Source organism: Aricia agestis, chromosome 22, assembly GCF_905147365.1.
Source record: "Aricia agestis chromosome 22, ilAriAges1.1, whole genome shotgun sequence".
Classification (NCBI taxonomy): Eukaryota; Metazoa; Arthropoda; class Insecta; order Lepidoptera; family Lycaenidae; genus Aricia; species Aricia agestis.
The window spans coordinates 1595681-1612797 of record NC_056427.1 but is presented as its reverse complement, the minus strand read 5'-3'; the positions used below and the strand labels follow the sequence as shown (position 1 = coordinate 1612797).

The following is a 17117-nucleotide window of genomic DNA, read 5'->3' as shown; positions in this document are numbered from 1 at the left end:
TATGAAACTCGATTTTCGATCCACTGTGCGTCGGCGGCTTATGTCAATTCAATGTTAGCTGTGATCGGTCGGATGGGTTTGACTTAAGCCGACCAAATTACTTAGGTCCACCATCGGCCTATGAATAAACTTGTTTTTTTTTTTTTATTAAATAAGGGGGCAAACGAGCAAACGGGTCACCTGATGGAAAGCAACTTCCGTCGCCCATGGACACTCGCAGCATCAGAAGAGCTGCAGGTGCGTTGCCGGCCTTTTAAGAGGGAATAGGGTAATAAGGGAAGGTAGGGATGAAAAGGAAACGGAATAAGGGAGGGTAGGGAAGGGAATAGGGTAGGGGATTGGGCCTCCGGTAAACTCACTCACTCGGCGAAACACAGCGCAAGCGCTGTTTCACGCCGGTTTTCTGTGAGGCACGTCCTCACAGAAAACGTGAGTGAGTATTTCTCCGGTCGAGCCAGCCCATTCGTGCCGAAGCATGGCTCTCCCACGTCTAATGATAGTACATAAAATAAAACAAATACTTATAACTTTTAAAAACTGTATTTAAAATACAACAACACCAAATATTTACATTTATTTGTACACTAATTTGGGAGATCACAATGTTTTTTCTTAACGTGAAAACGTAAAGAGGTATTATACTTCGTTGCAAAAGGACAAAACTCGCATCTAAACCGCTTTTCCGGAGAATGTTTGTACTTATGTTGCACCAGATTAGCTGGCAATATTGTTGCGTAGTCGCACTGGTCACACATATATCTTTTTTTCCCCGTAACATGTGCTTCCTCGTGATACCGTAGTATATATTTATTCATAGTCTGGAACGGACATTGCGTACATTGGAATTTTACACCCTGCTCGCTGTGTTTAGCCTTATGCTTTTTCATAGCGCTCTCATAGTACGAATTGTATTTGCAATTCGGAAAATCACAAGTTAGGGTTTTAGCGTTCTTATGCCGTAGGAGATGTTGGGTCATACTGGTTTTATTATTTGTCTCATAGTCGCAGTACTGGCATGTTAACATTTCATCATGGCTCGCTTTGATATGCTTCTGGAGCTCATTTGACAGGACCATCTCACCGCACATCTGGCATTGAGTCTCTTCCACGATCTGATGACTTTTATTATAATGTGCTCTCAAATCTTCGAAAATTTCAAAACTTTCAGAGCACTTAGGGCACTGGTGTACCTGTTTTTCCATTTCTTCAGTTTTCACCTGTGCTTTTGCTAGATTATCATCACCTTTGCAATGTGCGAGGTTGACGTGGCGACACAACTCCAACTCGTCGACAAATACTTCCGAGCATTGTTCGCACTTTTGCCCGTTTAGGCTACATTCTTCTTTTACTGGATGTTGGTAGCGCACATGTCGTTTAAAGCTCTCCCTCGCTTTGAATATCTTATTGCAATAGCGACAAGTGTAGGATGCTTTCAGATGCACCTTCAAGAAGTGTGGCTTTAGCTGCCTCTTATCATAGAACCCTTCATTGCATGTACTACAGAAGAACTTCTTCGGCGATTGCAAATTGTGGGTACAACGCAAGTGCTTAGCTAGCCCCCCTTGAGAGGCGAATATAAAATTGCATAGATGACACTGGTTAACCATTGGTCTCTCGTGCGAATGGTTCAAATACTGTTCTCTATTAACAAATTGCTTATTGCAGACTTCACAATAAGCGCCCTGATCATGTTTCCTACGTATATGACGTTTCAAACTTTCCTTTTTATCATAAGAGAGGCCACAAATCTTACATTTGAGTCTGAAGTTCTCCTTAAACGCATTGTGTTTTCGCCTCATGTGTAATTTTAGGGAGTTTAAGGTAGAGAAGACTAATCTACATTCTGTACAAGTGAATTCTCCAGTATTTTCATCTACTATAGCGTTTAACAGTAAATCCTGATTATTACTCTCATTAATCGTATGATGTCTCTGCACATGCCTCGCGTACGTCTCACGTTTAGTATAAACTTTCGGGCAGAATGGACAGCTGAACCATTGGTTTTCAGGTTTTTTAACTTTGGAATGTTTCCGTTTTATATGCACAGTCAGACTTCTATATTTATCATAAGTTAGACCACAATATTTGCATGCATGTTCAAACGAGTCTTCGAATGAGCCATGCTTTCTGCGCATATGCATACGGAGTCTAGTTACTCCTTTGAAGACTAGAGCACAAAGATCACATGTCTGTTCTTCATTATCATCTTTTTCTGCGTTGGGACCATGTTTTCTTCTAATATGAGCGATTAAACTGTTTTTAACTTCATAGGACATGCCACAATCATCACAGGAATGTTTGAATGCTTTTTTAAACAATTTATGCTTCCTTCGTTGATGCACTCTCAATGTTCTTTCCATTCGGAAGACCAAGTGGCATATGTCACATACAAAATTCTCTGCTGAGGTATTTTCCTCAATCATCTTTTTTGTATTTCCTAGAATCTGATCAAAGATTGGATGTAGTCCATCGTTTTGTTGCTCTAATTTTACTTCCACCTGTTCGTTTTCTTCACCTTGTGGATCTTCCGGCATAGAATCATTAGCAAACTGAAAACCGACAAATTAGGTGCCTTATTATCAGAGATCGGAATTGGGTGTGTGAAAATACCTAAAGTTTGCAACGGGACATAATATGGAGCTGTTACAACCACTTAAGTTAAACCGGTTTTGGATTTTACCGGTTCAGTTTTGTATTTTTTTTTAACATGTTCCTTACCTTTGAAACACCGAACTATAAACATTTACAAGCTGCTTATACAGTTCTAAATTAATTTTTTAGTCTCAATTTTTCTTTGTCGGCCAAACACAGAATTTTACATGTCTGCAAAATGCTAATGTGGTTTTAATCTTTTTTTCGGTGTGTGTAATCGGTGTTTCAAAGGTAAGGAACATATTAAAAAAATACAAAACTGAACCGGTAAAATCCAAAACCGGTTTAATTTAAGTGGTTGTAACAGCTCCATATTATGTCCCGCTGCAAACTTTAGGTATTTTCACACACCCAATTCCGATCTCTGCTTATTATATACATACTATACCAATATTGTTCAAACAAGATGGTCTTGAAACATTTGAATAACTAAACCAATTTACATTATATTTAATGCAAGAGCCAAGGGAAAAAACATTAGAAAGTTTCTATAGTGACAAACAACTTGAATGCAAAAAAAAACTAATTTAAAATGATTAATCCATTATTTATTAGGTAAAAAAGCAATAAAACTCTAAAGTACTCAATAGTTATTTTGAGTATACCAAAACAAGAAGAGAATAAAGGAGAATGGATAATTTGGGACCAACTGCAATGGCAATTAGATTTCAAATACCTATCAATTTTTTAAATTATAAATGTATAATTGAGGAGCTGGCAAACAAAACTGGACACGTGGGAGAGCCATGCTTCGGCACGAATGGGCCGGCTCGACCGGAGAAATACCACGTTCTCACAGAAAACCGGCGTGAAGCAGCGCTTGCGCTGTGTTTCGCCGAGTGAGTGTGTTTACCGGAGGCCCAATCCCCTACGCTATTCCCTTCCCTACCCTCCCCTTTTACCCTATTCCCTCTTAAAAGGCCGGCAACGCACCTGCAGCTCTTCTGATGCTGCGAGTATCCATGGGCGACGGAAGTTGCTTTCCATCAGGTGACCCGTTTGCTCGTTTGCCCCCTTATTTCATTAAAAAAAAAACGGACAAGACCACCTAGAGTGTGAAAGTATTTTTTTTCGAATCGTCTTTCTCTTGACCCATCTACGGCTATCCTTGTGAATATTTCAATCAAAACCGGTTGGAAAGACTTCAAAAAGTCCATTTTCAAACAAAACTGAATTAGTTCAGTAGTAGTAGTAGTTGATACTAGTTTTTTAGCCACTGTGTAAACTTTTTTCTCATGGACTAATCCAGTTCTGTTCGCAAGCTCCTCAATTATAATGAAAGCAAAAATGGCACCAGCTTTTGAAGTTATTATTTACTATAATAGGCCTATGCTGTGCAGCAAACAGATAATAAATAGAAATATGTAATAGGATATTATAGGAAAGTAGAAATTAGAATCATCTAGGATTAAGTAAATAAACAAAACAAAATGTCATGTAAAAATGTGTTATCTGAATAAAGACTATAAAAAAGTCCGCGACACACTATACCTATCTATATTGAGTGAGGCACGATAACCATTTTTTTATTAAAAAATCTTGAAATGTTTTTGGACTACATTTAAATGCCTTTATTTTACTCATGGCATTAATTCTTATCAAAATAAATTATTTCATTACTACATATACAGTTAATGTAGATAATATTTGGTCTTTGAATGATTAAAATTGGACGTTTGGTTTTAATGTTATGGCGAAATTAAAATATTACGATTTCTGCTGCACGTTGCGAATTGGGCGTCGTCAAGGCGCGCCGCGCGGGTGTGCTCGCCCGGAGAGTCCACGTAAATATTAATTATTATTACCTCGATCATGGGAATCGCAGACACAATAGATTTATAATATAATATTTATGCGACAGCCGGGTGCCGCTTCATTGATGGGATAATATTATAGTGCTTCATTAATTCATTACATTTTGAATGACTATTATTTTTTATTGCTATTATAATTAACAGCGGCCCGCCCCGGCTTCGCACGGGTGGACATTGATTTTTAAATATTTTTTTTTAAATCTTTATTTAAAAAAAAAATTACCGGATGAAGCCGTTTAAATGGGATTGGCATAATAGTATCTTCTGTAGGTAAGGATAACATAAAGATTGATGCGAAGCCGGGGCGGGCCGCTAGTATATATATATATATATATATATATATATATATATATATATATATATATATATATATATATATATTAGGAATCTCAGAATCGGCTCCAACGATTTTCATGAAATTTAGTATATATACTATAATATTCCTTTTTGTGCAAAAAATACTCACGTCATTATAATCGACTTCAACTTCTATATTCTCAACTTTAATCGCAATGCCTGGCTCATAACCCGTTTCCGTGGGTAAAACTACCTCAGTTGCTGGCACGCATTCTGTCAACAAATCATCACTGACTGGCTCGTACACCGTCGGAGTTGGCAACTTGACTTTCTCCTCAATATCTTTGAAGGGATCCACTTGTTTCTTCTTTTTCTTCTTCTTTTTGGGTTTTATTTCATAAGACATGGGTTCATCTGGCAGAAACGATGTCGGATCCTGTCTTGTGTCAATTACATCCGGCTCCAGTTTTAAATCAATACTTTCATTCATCACCTCCATTTTAATACCTCGATCGTGGAAAAACCAGACACAATAGCTATTGTTATCGCGGCCGCACGTGGCCGCTTGGGAGTTGAAGTATTTTATTGGGAGTATTTTAAACAGAAGAATTTCCTAAAATAAAATCTTAAAATAATAATCAGTTTTATAAAAACAAAGAAGTTGTAGTTTGGTGGATAGAACATTGAAAAATGTAAAGTTGTATTACATTTCTGCATGGTGCAGGCAATTATTTTTATTAAGGTCATATTATTATTTTGGTTATAATGATAGATCGCTCAAAGATAAAACAAACCGGAAGGGCAAATGTTTGTAAAATAATAATAATGACATTTTTAATATGAAAATATAATGAAGAATTTACTTAAATTTACAAGTTAATGTTGAGAAAAACACGTCACATAAACTTACCGTCAAAATAAAAGAAATCACAACATGAAACTTTGTAAATTACTTAAGTGTAACCTTAAAATTATCCACCATATTATTAATAGTTAACAAAATTAAGTACAAATTCTAATATTTTATATTAATTAATTTATTTATTTCGACATTTTAATTTTTATGAAGCTATGATTTATGAATGAAAAAGTCTTGAAAGGAAAAAATAAAATCATTGACATGTAAAATATCGATGTTGCTATTTAAATTTTTTTAGAAATATTATAATTTTATAAAAAAAAAATTCAAACATTGTGTCTGCACGTCATCTTTAGAATAAAATTATATTATAGACTTTATAAGGATTAAAATAGAGTCTAGTTCTCTGCAAACGTGGTAGTTTTCATAGGAAAACTACCACGTTTACCACGATTCCGTATTTTGTGGAGAAAAATTCAGTATGGTCCAAGTATGGTCCATGGAGATACTTTGAGTCCCGGGAAAGGACATATGAAACTGTTTATCTCGGATTCTATTGCACATTAATTTTAAATGTGTTTTAACAAAATATTATTAAAGGGCCCATTCACATTAATTTTAAATGTGTTTTAACAAAATATTATTAAAGGGCCAATTCACTATCCTACATGGCAGTCCGCCGTATAGGACTGTGAAGCTGGACGTAGCTCACACATTATACTGCTTTGCCGTCCATCATCAGTACTGTTGCATACATCTTTAGTGTCGGTATTCTTGCAATGATGTTCCGCGCTATTTCTAAAAAAAAGAAGATAGCTATTCTGCTATGTTTATTTCTGTTATAACTTTATAAGATAAAAATAATTTTTATCGTTTATTACTATAGTTTGTGCGTTTTATGATGATATGGGTGACACATTATAATTGACAATAGTAGGGAAGTTACCTGAAAAAATTAATCGATAATTTAAAAATATCGAATCACTTCGTAAGCGAATGGGGATTGTCCATTTTTTTTTATTTTGCTCATTACAAAAACTTTTCGAGGAATAAGGTCAGTGATCGTTTTTCTGTATATACATGAAAAAAATACCCATTAGTTACTTATATTTTTGAACAAATACCTTTAATGGCGTTAAATTAGCAATAAATTCGACCAACATTACGTTTCGAACTTTTGGTAAGCTTCTGGTATCAGCTTTCTCATAATGAGAACTTGCATTTGACGAACCAGCCATTATAAATAAGGTTGAAAGGAAATTTAAAACATATGCAGAGGTCAATTGGCGGCCGATGATGACGTCAGAGCGAAACTTAAAAAATTTATTGAGAAAAAACTAGCCAATGAATTTCAAAATTATTTAATTTATATTCTTAAAATACCCTATTTTGACGAAAAAAAATATAAAAAGTACATGTGATTTTTTTTGGACAATGCCCATTGCAATCTAAATTATCGTACTAAGGTTTCAGAGTAGCGCCGACAATTTAAAATGGGCGCCCTTTTAATCGATTTGATTTCGATTCAACAGTGTCAATCTCTATTGGTATAAGTTCCGTTTCATGCATCTGACATTTTTCAAATATTTTCGTAACAACAATTTTACTCCTGCTTTCACAGTTAATATTTATAATTTTATATTAATAAGTTAGCATTTAGCAACTTTTCATTTTTATTCATTTACAATTATAGGAAACATTTGTTTATGTAGATGGAATATAATTTATTACATTTTGATTTTTTTGTTTTCTCGTTAATAAAACACGTAGCAAGGAATATGAGAACTGTCACCCATATCATCCTAAGGGGGGTATTACATTATCATTTATATATGATCATTTCTATGATCATATATAGGATCCACACACGTAGCTGTGCGGCGGCAGCATAATAATTTAGTGATTAAGTGTGGAAAATATAAACACACACGTCAATTTTTTAACATTTGACAGTTGACTGTTCACTCTTGACATCAATGGTTGATTGACATTAATCAAAAAGTCAATGACATATGACATTAATCATCTGATTTTTAGGTTCTATTGACAAAAATAATTACTATTTTCAAATGTTAATACTAATGTAAATAGAAAAGATTAAATATTTACTGTAAACTATGCATTAATGGTGACCATGTATCGGGCGATTCAGATGTTCAGACCATTCGTCTCTATAGCAAATAAGAAAAAGCTACTTGATAATGTAGCAAGAAATTTCAATGTTACAACAAGTAAGTTTTTGTTTGTTTTGGATGTAATAAAGTAGCCTAGGTGTTCCTATGTCATAGTAAAGAAATAGGGAACAGTTAGCTACTATATTACTGCCATATTGACGTGAAAGAATAACGATATTTATACTTTTACACTTCTTCTATGACAGTATGTATGATAATGGAATTATTTAAATTATTAATATATTTCTAGGTTTGCGGCACGGAGAATATGAGTGGCAGGACCCGAAATCTGAGGACGAAGTGTATGTATTATTTTTACTTTAATACCTCACAAAATGGTCTGGGGCCTGGGCGTACTCGACTGAACATCTACAATATTTATTGCATAATATTTATTATTTACAATATATTTTGTTACAATATATTTTAAGTCTTTTGATAATCCAATTTCAATTCTCATTTCTTATGATAATAATAGTAATTAAAAATAACACTGTATTAGACAGTTGCAATAATTGTTCTACAGAAAAAACAAATTTTATTGTAATAAACAGAAGATCTTTTTTTTTTTCAGAGTCAATGTTGTTTACATAGACAAGGATGGCAAACAAACCAATGTAAGGGGCAAAATTGGAGATAATGTTTTATATCTAGCTCATAGATATGGCATAGAAATGGAAGGTAATTATTATTTTTGTGTTTAATAGATTTTGTATAATTTACACTAGAACATTGACTATTGTACAGACTCCGGTCTAAAATCTCTAAGGGTGGGTTGCACCAACTTACTTTAACTATAACTTTAACTATAACAAAATGTCAAATGAACCGTCAAATCCCCAGTAAAAGTCTATGATAGACGCCATATTTGACGATAACCTTAACCTTAACTATAACTACACCTCTGGTGCAACCCCCCCTATATATATTCATCCAAGTTTGTGTCGGACTTGTAAGAACATAGGGCTCTATTTACCATTAATTTGTTACAAGCACAAATGGCAAGATCTGTTTTTGTTTAGGTATCATTTTATATATTTTTCCTTTTTTTTTTTTCAATAATAAAAATCACAAAAAGAGCATGTTGACGTTATTTCCCATTAGATGGCGCTTCACGTAAAACTCGTGTTAATGATTTTCACACTAGATGGCGCCGTAGATTACAAAAATTAAATTATCCTAGTTTACTTACAATATAATGAGAGCACAAGTGTGTCGGTCTGTCCGTAACTTCTTCACAGTGAAACCGATTTTTTATGAAATTTTGTATGGAGACTCCTTGAGGCCCGGCAATTTATACTTTTTATCCCGGAAAAATGTATGTTTCCCGCGTAGTTCCCGCGCGATTAACGAACATTTGTACAACATAATATGTTATCGCGCATTACTAGTTAATGCTAATAACACAACATCTAAAGGCAAAGGGTGCAGCATCATACCCGAAGAAATCCCAGATATGGGCGACGACCCTAATTATTGTAATAAAAAAAGCCCTAGTAACCAACTAGTCACATTTCTATGGAACCCTCCTTTGAGCCGTGTCCTGACTCACTTATACACTCTTCGTTAAGTATTTTACAATTTACAAATGTCGCATGTTTCACATTTCAGGTGCATGTGAAGCGTCGTTGGCTTGTACGACATGTCACGTATACGTCGACCACAAATACTTAGACAAGTTGGACGAACCTCAGGAGAAAGAGGACGATTTGTTGGACATGGCGCCGTTTTTGAAGGAAAATTCTAGATTAGGTATTTTTAAGCTTTTATCGCGGGCTTCGGCGACCGTATCAAAAAATTCCGTAACGAAAAAAAGCTAACCCGTTGCGGCGTTGCCAGACTTCGGCATCAGAAACTAGAACTAGAAAATGCGTATTATAATTGCATAAGTTGGTAAAAAATGCTACGCAATAGTTTTACCGCGGCAGTCCTTGAGTGCCACACGTATTTTTTTATTTTACACTACCCGTCATTTAAAATAGAGTGTGACTAAACAAAGTGTTAATACTTTAAAGTTTAGGTAGTGTGTATTACTACACGACGCACAAATTCGTTTATTGCGCGGGAACCGTACCTTTTTCCGTAATAAAAAGTATCATATGTCCTTTTCCGGGATTCAAAGTATCTCCATACAAAATTTCAGCAAAATGGGTTCAGCGGTTTTGTTGTAAAGACTAAAGAGGTAACAGACAGACAGTCACAAACTTTGTTCCATCACTTGCTATCAGAAATGAGAGAAATCTATACTAATATTATAAGTGCGAAAGTATCTCAGTCTGTCTGTCAGTCTGTCTGTCTTGCTTTCACGCCAAAACTACTGAACCGATTGAAATGAAATTCAGTACACAGATAGTGTAAAGCCTGAGAAAGGACATAGGCTACTTTTTAACTGGAAAAAAAGGTTGTAAGGGTGTTTATGCGTAAATTTGTTCAAATTAAGTTAGTTCCAAAAATTCATAACAGATGGCGCTAAGAGTCGTCTAGATCGCGCTGGCGCTTGCTATTACGTGTTTCTATAAGAGGTGGTACCATCTTAAGTTATATCTTTCGATTGTTATACACTTTTTCAGTACTTTATCTATGCAGTGACGTAATCTTAAACCTCTCAATGATATTTTTTTAGTTTATGGGTAAAGTTGTGTAATGGGGGGCTAAATAAGCTTTAAAATTTGGCATAAACAAAGTTTAATTTAAAATAATGAAATATGATGTGCACACTGCACAGCTGTTTTTAAGTATTTTGATTTAAGGGGTACTAGGGTTTTAAAAAGCTTTTAACCCATCTGGCATATTATTATTAGTGAAGAAATTAAAAAGTGGCAACATCGTAGTGTCATCCCTTTCAAATCAATTTAAGAAAAAAGGGATGATACTACGATGTTGCCACTTTTTTTTTATTTCTTCACTTTTATGCCAGACTATACTATGAATTTTTTTTGTATTTTTTTTTCAGGTTGTCAAATTGTTTTAACAAAGGAATTAGAAGGCATTAAACTGACTCTACCGAAAGCTACTAGAAATTTCTATGTGGATGGTCACAAGCCTACACCACATTAAAGCACAATTTTATTTAAGTATCACAGAAGTACCTAGATGTAAATATACTTATGAACATTAAACAGCTTTTATTTCCTAAGACTAATCCAAGGCTGGATTTATTTACACTATGATATTACAAGCAACTGTATGTAACGATTTATTTAAATAGCGGCGTGGTCGCGGTGTCATTCATATACATTTGCTTGTGATCTCGCGTTGTAGCCGCCAAACCTTATAAATCGATACTAGCATTCTTAGCAATGTATATTGTATAGTCTGGCATAAAAGTGAAGAAATTGAAAAAGTGAAGAAAAGTGGCAACATCATAGTGTCATCCCTTTCTAATCAATCTAAAAGGGATGACATATTTTGTCACTTTTTAATTTCTTCACTTTCTTGACAGACTATACTTATGAACATAAAACAGCTTTTATTTCTAAAAAATAAAAGGCTGATGGCCGTATGAATTTACCACTAGAGACGCTAGTGTCGCTTAAAAGTTCGAAAAGCAATTTGTTCTGGTTTTAGCTGACTGGCATAAATTATCATTTGTTGTATTTCCCTGTAAAGACCTATTTTATAAGTAATCGCAATAATAATTTATTTGATAGCTACACCGCTGGACCTTAGTTAGTAGAAGAGCCAACTTGTGAGCAAAAAACTATTGTCCTCACTGTGAAGAAATAGGTACTGAAAGTAAAGTTAAAGCACAGAAAATATTGCGTATATTTAGTTGACTATTTAGGTACACTCATACTAGTATAATAAAATGGTTCTTTTGTTAATTGTTATGATCTTTTTGTCGCTTTATTTATAGAAATTAAAATGGTAATTGCTTGTTATTTAGTTTTAAAGTTAAGCTATTCTCTAACCAAGGTTACAGTGTAGCATTTTTTCCGTTGAGTATTATTTAACAGCAGCTTATCGTAATAATTGTAAACGTTAAAAGCGGATTTTGTATGAATATTGAATAAGCCTCTTAGTTTTTTAGTATTTTTAAAATTGTTGGTACCAATAAGAGAAAGGATGAATAATATTTAATTGTTTACCGCTATATATTTTCAGTGTCCTAAATACAAACTGTCAGTTGTCATTGTCTGTGGTTTGAGTGAACGCAATTCTGTCAAACTTCCATTCACGATTCATTCAATGATTCATTCACTCCCAATTCGTCGCTCCTATTTTCGTTCGTTCATTTAGTCTGCTTGAAACCGTCGCGAGAGGTGGATTGTTCGTGCTCGCAAAAGCTAAACGCGTTTCGGTGTGGTTTGTGTTTATATTATAGTGTACAATGGCTTACAACGGTGGTGGTGGCGGCAAAAGACTGTGCACAGGATCAGAGGTCGACGTCGAACGGGTAATTATTGCGAATCATCCAAAATTGTCAAACTCCTACTATACACCGATACGAAAATGGCCGTGTTTTCGTCTTTACGCCGTACCCGCGTGTTTATACCGTGCCCGTTGAATATAATAAATATTCGATCGTATAAATTACAATTTTAGCGTTCCGTGGCTTTGTGTACATAGCGCGTTAGTTGTTTGCATTTTGAGGTTACAATTGACAGATGACAATAATATTAGAGTTGGCGATGTTGGATGCTCGTTTCTGCGACAATAGATTTTTTCCGTGGATATTTAGCGGCGGGAAGGACGAAAATAGATGAGCTAGGCTGTCAATTATTGTGATTGACAGCGTTAGTCATTAGTTTGTGTCCCGGAGCGCGGGAAATATCAAATAACCGAGTTCCAAGACCGGGAGTTTAATATTACTTAATATTGCAGTACTGAGTCATTTTGGCACAGGTATCTTGGAATATCAAGTAGGCTATCTCGTTCGGAAACACGAGAAAACAATTTCATAATAAAGGTGCCTACTTTTAGTTTGTTTACGTCGTTTATACTCCTAAACTACATGACCGATTTTGTTGAAATTTCGCCCACATACAGAGCTGACCACGGGAAAGGACATAGGCTATTTTTTAGGAAAGTGTCATATTTAACACCTCTAATATATTATTCACTTTGGCTCCCTAAGCTGAAAAACTATAAAAATTGGTACTTATGTATGTAGTTGAAAAACCTCTTAAAACAAATCACAGCAAACTTTATTCTTATTATTATGTAGAGTCTGTGAGAATGGACAGACGGTTAAAACAACTTTAATTAAAATAACTTCAACTTATAGATATAATGCAATAAGTTTTCCATTTTTCTTAGTTTATAAATCCTCGCTCAAGATTATTGGAATCATTCATCAAATTAAAAAAATTAATTATATGCATTATATAAATTTTTAGAAAAAAGTTATAAGTGTTACAAATTCTAAGGTTCACTCGGCGTAACTGGGCAGTAGCGGTCATTGACTCCCTGTCAAAAACTTGTCATTTTCTATATAAACCGCGATTGACAATAAGGTGTAAGATGTTGTCAATCCCGGCTTTGTATAGAAAATGATAAGTTTTTGACAAGGAGTCAATGACCGCTACTGCCAAGTTATGCCGAGTGAACCTTAGTCTAGGCTTGTCTGAACATGTGCTCATTTTAATCACATTCATTGTTCGTAGCACATGTTGAAAGATTTCTAGTAAATTAAATTAATTCCCTAAAAGATTTTGACAAAAGAATAACTGATTGCGTAGTCCGCATATGGTTAAATGTTACGGGCTAACGTTGAAATTTATTTGCTTTCTGTTTGTATAATTCTGTTAGATTATTTGCATGGATCTTTAAGATTAATATTAATAGCATATATATTTTAGAAAAGTATGACCTAATAAAATGCATATTTTACAATACCTGTATATTTTTTAAGCCTATTGAGTGGACACATTTTCTTGGTTAAAAATATTTTTTTGGCTGTCCCGGGCATCCGGACATCATACCAAACTAAATAATATGTACATTCATACCAAGAAGGAATACCAAATGTATACAGGCAGACAGGCAGACACACTTAAATAAGTATGTTTCACTTTTAAAAATCCACCAAAACCTATGTGAAAGCTAAAAGATAAGGAAAGAAAGAGAGGTCTCTTGACTATTCTTCAACTATAGATCCCTAACTTTTAATCCCTTGATCGTGGAAAAACCAGACACAATAGCTTATCTATTGTTATCGTGGCTGCATGTGGCCGCTTGGAGTTTATTTGAATTATTTATTTTCCTGAATGCAGTGACCCATAGATTTGTCACTGCATTTAAGGACATTATCACATTTTTTCACAAATATCAGCGATTTTCAGGTACCATTTTAAAGAATTAGGAGTCACACTGCAAGGATATGTTGGTTTCAAATGAAAGATAATATATTCATCTCCACGTCTATACTATATAATATTTAGACGTGGGAGAGCCATGCTTTGGCACGAATGGGCCGGCTCGACCGGAGAAATACCACGTCCTCACAGAAAACCAGCGTGAAACAGCGCTTCCGCTTTGTTTCGCCGAGGGAGTGAGTTTACCGGAGGCCCAATCCCCTACCCTTTTCCTTTCCCTACCCTCCCCTATTTCCTTCCGTACCCTCCCCTATTCCTTTCCGTACCCTCCCCTATTCCTTTCCGTACCCTCCCCTATTCCCTTCCCTACCCTCCCCTATTACCCCTTAAAAGCCGGCAACGCACCTGCAGCTCTTCTGATGCTGCGAGTGTCCATGGGCGACGGAAGTTGCTTTCCATCAGGTGACCCGTGTGCTCGTTTGCCCCATTATTTCATTTAAAAAAAATTGATAGCCGCATACAAAATTTTCACATAAATACGTTTTAACCATCACAATAATCGCAAAATATTAAAAAAAATGGGGTTTGATTAGGTACCATTATAGCTAAATACACTGAACTAAGGAAAATAAATATACAAAAAAATTGTTGCCTATTTAGTCCCCTATACGAATAGCTAAATATTTTATATAAAAATAAATAACATTTCCATTTATAAGAAAAATAAGAAACGCTCTCAAATTTTTTCATACATTTTCGCCCTATCAAGAACGCGGCCAGCGTCGTAACCGCCACTGTACAAGGCGCGCTGATATTGAATGTTATTTTAATGTTGTTAACGTCGATATTCGTACTGACCTGCCAAAATTTGTCATAATTTTTGTGATAGCGTCCTTAAGAAAATCTGTCCACCAAATATCTAACCATCTGTTTTTGAGTCCTAGCAAGACATTTGAATTACAGTTTCTATTATTCTATCATCAATAATGTATGTTACAACTGCGCCTTAGCAAAATTAATTACACAATCAATCAAAAGAGGTTCGTTGAACTTTAACTATTTTTGGCCGTTTGATCTGACAACAAAGTGCCTGATGGATGCTGATACTATTGTGATGTTGTTTTGCTCGGTTAGCAGTTAGCGCAGAGTGTAGTACACATACATTTTTGGCAGCTTATAATTGTATTATTTGTTTAATGCAATACAATTAATTTTGATTTAAAGGTGCTCCCTCACTGCAAGCATTCCAAATCAAATCAAAATATTCTTTATTCAGAGTAATTTTTTTATAAAAATATTTCTGAATGTTGCTACTGGGGCCTACCACCGGTTCGGGAACTAACCCGGCGAGAAGAACCGGCGTAAGAAGCTCGCACGGGGCCATCTTTTACTAAAAAGATGGAAAATTACAAATTACAATTTAAACATATATAGTGCACCAAGGCTTTAAATGAATATGTCAATGGGCGCTGCTGGTAAAGGAGAACTGTCAAAATTTTTTTGCGCGGGAACCGTACATTTTTACGGGATAAAAATATCATATGTCCTTTCCCGGTACTCAAGTATCGCCATATCCAGAAAAATCGGTTCAGCGGTTTGGGCGTGAAGACGTAACAGACACACTTTCACATTTTTTTTATGAAATTAAGGGGGCAAACGAGCAAAGGGGCCCCCGGTTTTAAACTTCCCTCGCCCATGGACACTCGCAACACCAGAAGAGCTGCAGGTGCGTTGCCAGCCTTTTAAGAGGGAATAGGGGAGGTTAAGGAAGGGAATAGGGAAGGGTAGGGAAGGGAATAGGGTAGGGAGGGTTTGGGCCTCCGGTTAAACTCACTCACTCGGCGAAACACAGCGCAAGCGCTGTTTCACGCCGGTTTTTTCTGTAAGCCCGTGGTATTTTTCCGGTCGAGCCGGTCGGCCGGTCAAATTTATTTCTTACGAGCTATTGACCGCGGCTTCGCTCGCGTTAAGAAGTATTATTATAATATAGAAACTTTCTGAATCCCCTATTTTAACACCTTGGTGGTAGAATTGATCAAAATCCTTTCTTAGCGGATGTCTACATCATACCATCTACCTGTATGCCGAATTTCAGCCCGATCCGTCCAGTGGTTTGGGCTAGATAGATCACCATGTCAGTCGGTCACCTTTGAGTTTTATATATTTAGATTTGGCATCTTTAATATTAGTATGGTTAAAAGTATAATCGTATACTATTAATATACTTACATATAATTATTAGTAACTACAATTATTCTGATGTAATGTGGATTATTAATATAGATTGCGGAATTCATCTCACATATTCTGAATTCTGTGATTCATAATTCACTCTAATTATATTGAGCGAACGGAATTATTTAGTTCTCGAGTATGCAGCGAAGATGCAATAATAGGTGCTCCGGCAGACGTTGTTCGTGGTTATTTCGGGTATGAAAATATTATGTCTAAACTGAATATATAATATAGAACTTTTTTTTGGTAGTCGTTAAAAGTAGTGGGCTGATTTTCAGACCTATTAGGGCCGCGCCGCACCGGAATGGCAGCGGCGAGGCGAGTACTTTCAGTGTCATATGATTTTAAACTTTATCTTCAGTATTGTAATTTGTAATACATAGTATCGTTTGAGAAATCGCGGCCGCCACCGGCCACGAGCGGCCATGATCGCCCACGGGCGGCAGTAGACTTCTCAAGCGATACTGTGTATAAATTGTAGTACAATAATGAAGATAAAGTTTAAAATCATATGACGCTGAAAATGCTCGCCTTGTCGCTGCCATTCCGCTGTAGCGGCGAGCGCGGCCCTTACATTGGCACACAAAATCGGCGAAGAAGTTTGGTTACAAACAATACGATAAGTTGTAAGAGCGAAAGTGTGCCTGTCTTTCACCTCTTTACGCCTAAACCACTGAAATGATTTTGATGAGGTATGGATTGAGAAACGATGAATCCCGAGATGTGATGTAGGGTTGTTTTTAACCCTTAAGGTGTCGCCGCGTTTAAGTAAAAAATCGTGTTGGATATGTTTTAGATTGCTTGTTTTTTAGATGGAACAGCAAAAAAT

The 17117-nt window shown here is 35.6% G+C and overlaps 3 protein-coding genes across 6 annotated transcripts in view; 2 read left to right on the top strand and 1 right to left on the bottom strand.

The window, feature by feature from the left end:
* Positions 1-524: 524 nt before the first annotated feature.
* On the bottom strand, positions 525-5803 carry LOC121738088 (zinc finger protein 26-like). 2 transcript variants are annotated; one of them, XM_042129924.1, is made up of 3 exons: positions 5674-5803; positions 4933-5376; positions 525-2549 (listed from the first exon to the last, which is right to left on the bottom strand). In XM_042129924.1, the coding sequence occupies exons 2-3, from the start codon at positions 5260-5262 to the stop codon at positions 585-587; spliced, it is 2295 nt and encodes a 764-aa protein (XP_041985858.1). In that variant the 5' UTR covers positions 5263-5376; positions 5674-5803; the 3' UTR covers positions 525-584. The 2 variants fall into 2 exon arrangements, with proteins under 2 accessions (XP_041985858.1, XP_041985859.1); XM_042129925.1 differs by having other exon boundaries at positions 4933-5270; positions 5670-5679.
* A 1857-nt stretch (positions 5804-7660) lies between these two features.
* Positions 7661-10915, top strand: LOC121738022 (adrenodoxin-like protein 1, mitochondrial). The gene is made up of 5 exons (XM_042129829.1): positions 7661-7853; positions 8047-8098; positions 8371-8477; positions 9408-9548; positions 10750-10915. The coding sequence occupies exons 1-5, from the start codon at positions 7748-7750 to the stop codon at positions 10851-10853; spliced, it is 510 nt and encodes a 169-aa protein (XP_041985763.1). The 5' UTR covers positions 7661-7747; the 3' UTR covers positions 10854-10915.
* A 1079-nt stretch (positions 10916-11994) lies between these two features.
* The window catches only part of LOC121738135 (heterogeneous nuclear ribonucleoprotein L), a 445663-nt gene continuing 440540 nt past the window's right edge, over positions 11995-17117 (top strand). For all 3 annotated transcript variants that reach the window (XM_042130016.1, XM_042130015.1, XM_042130014.1), the window contains exon 1: positions 11995-12192. In XM_042130016.1, coding sequence (XP_041985950.1) covers positions 12127-12192 — 66 coding nt within the window. In that variant the 5' untranslated portion in view covers positions 11995-12126. The remainder of the gene's footprint in view (positions 12193-17117) is intronic.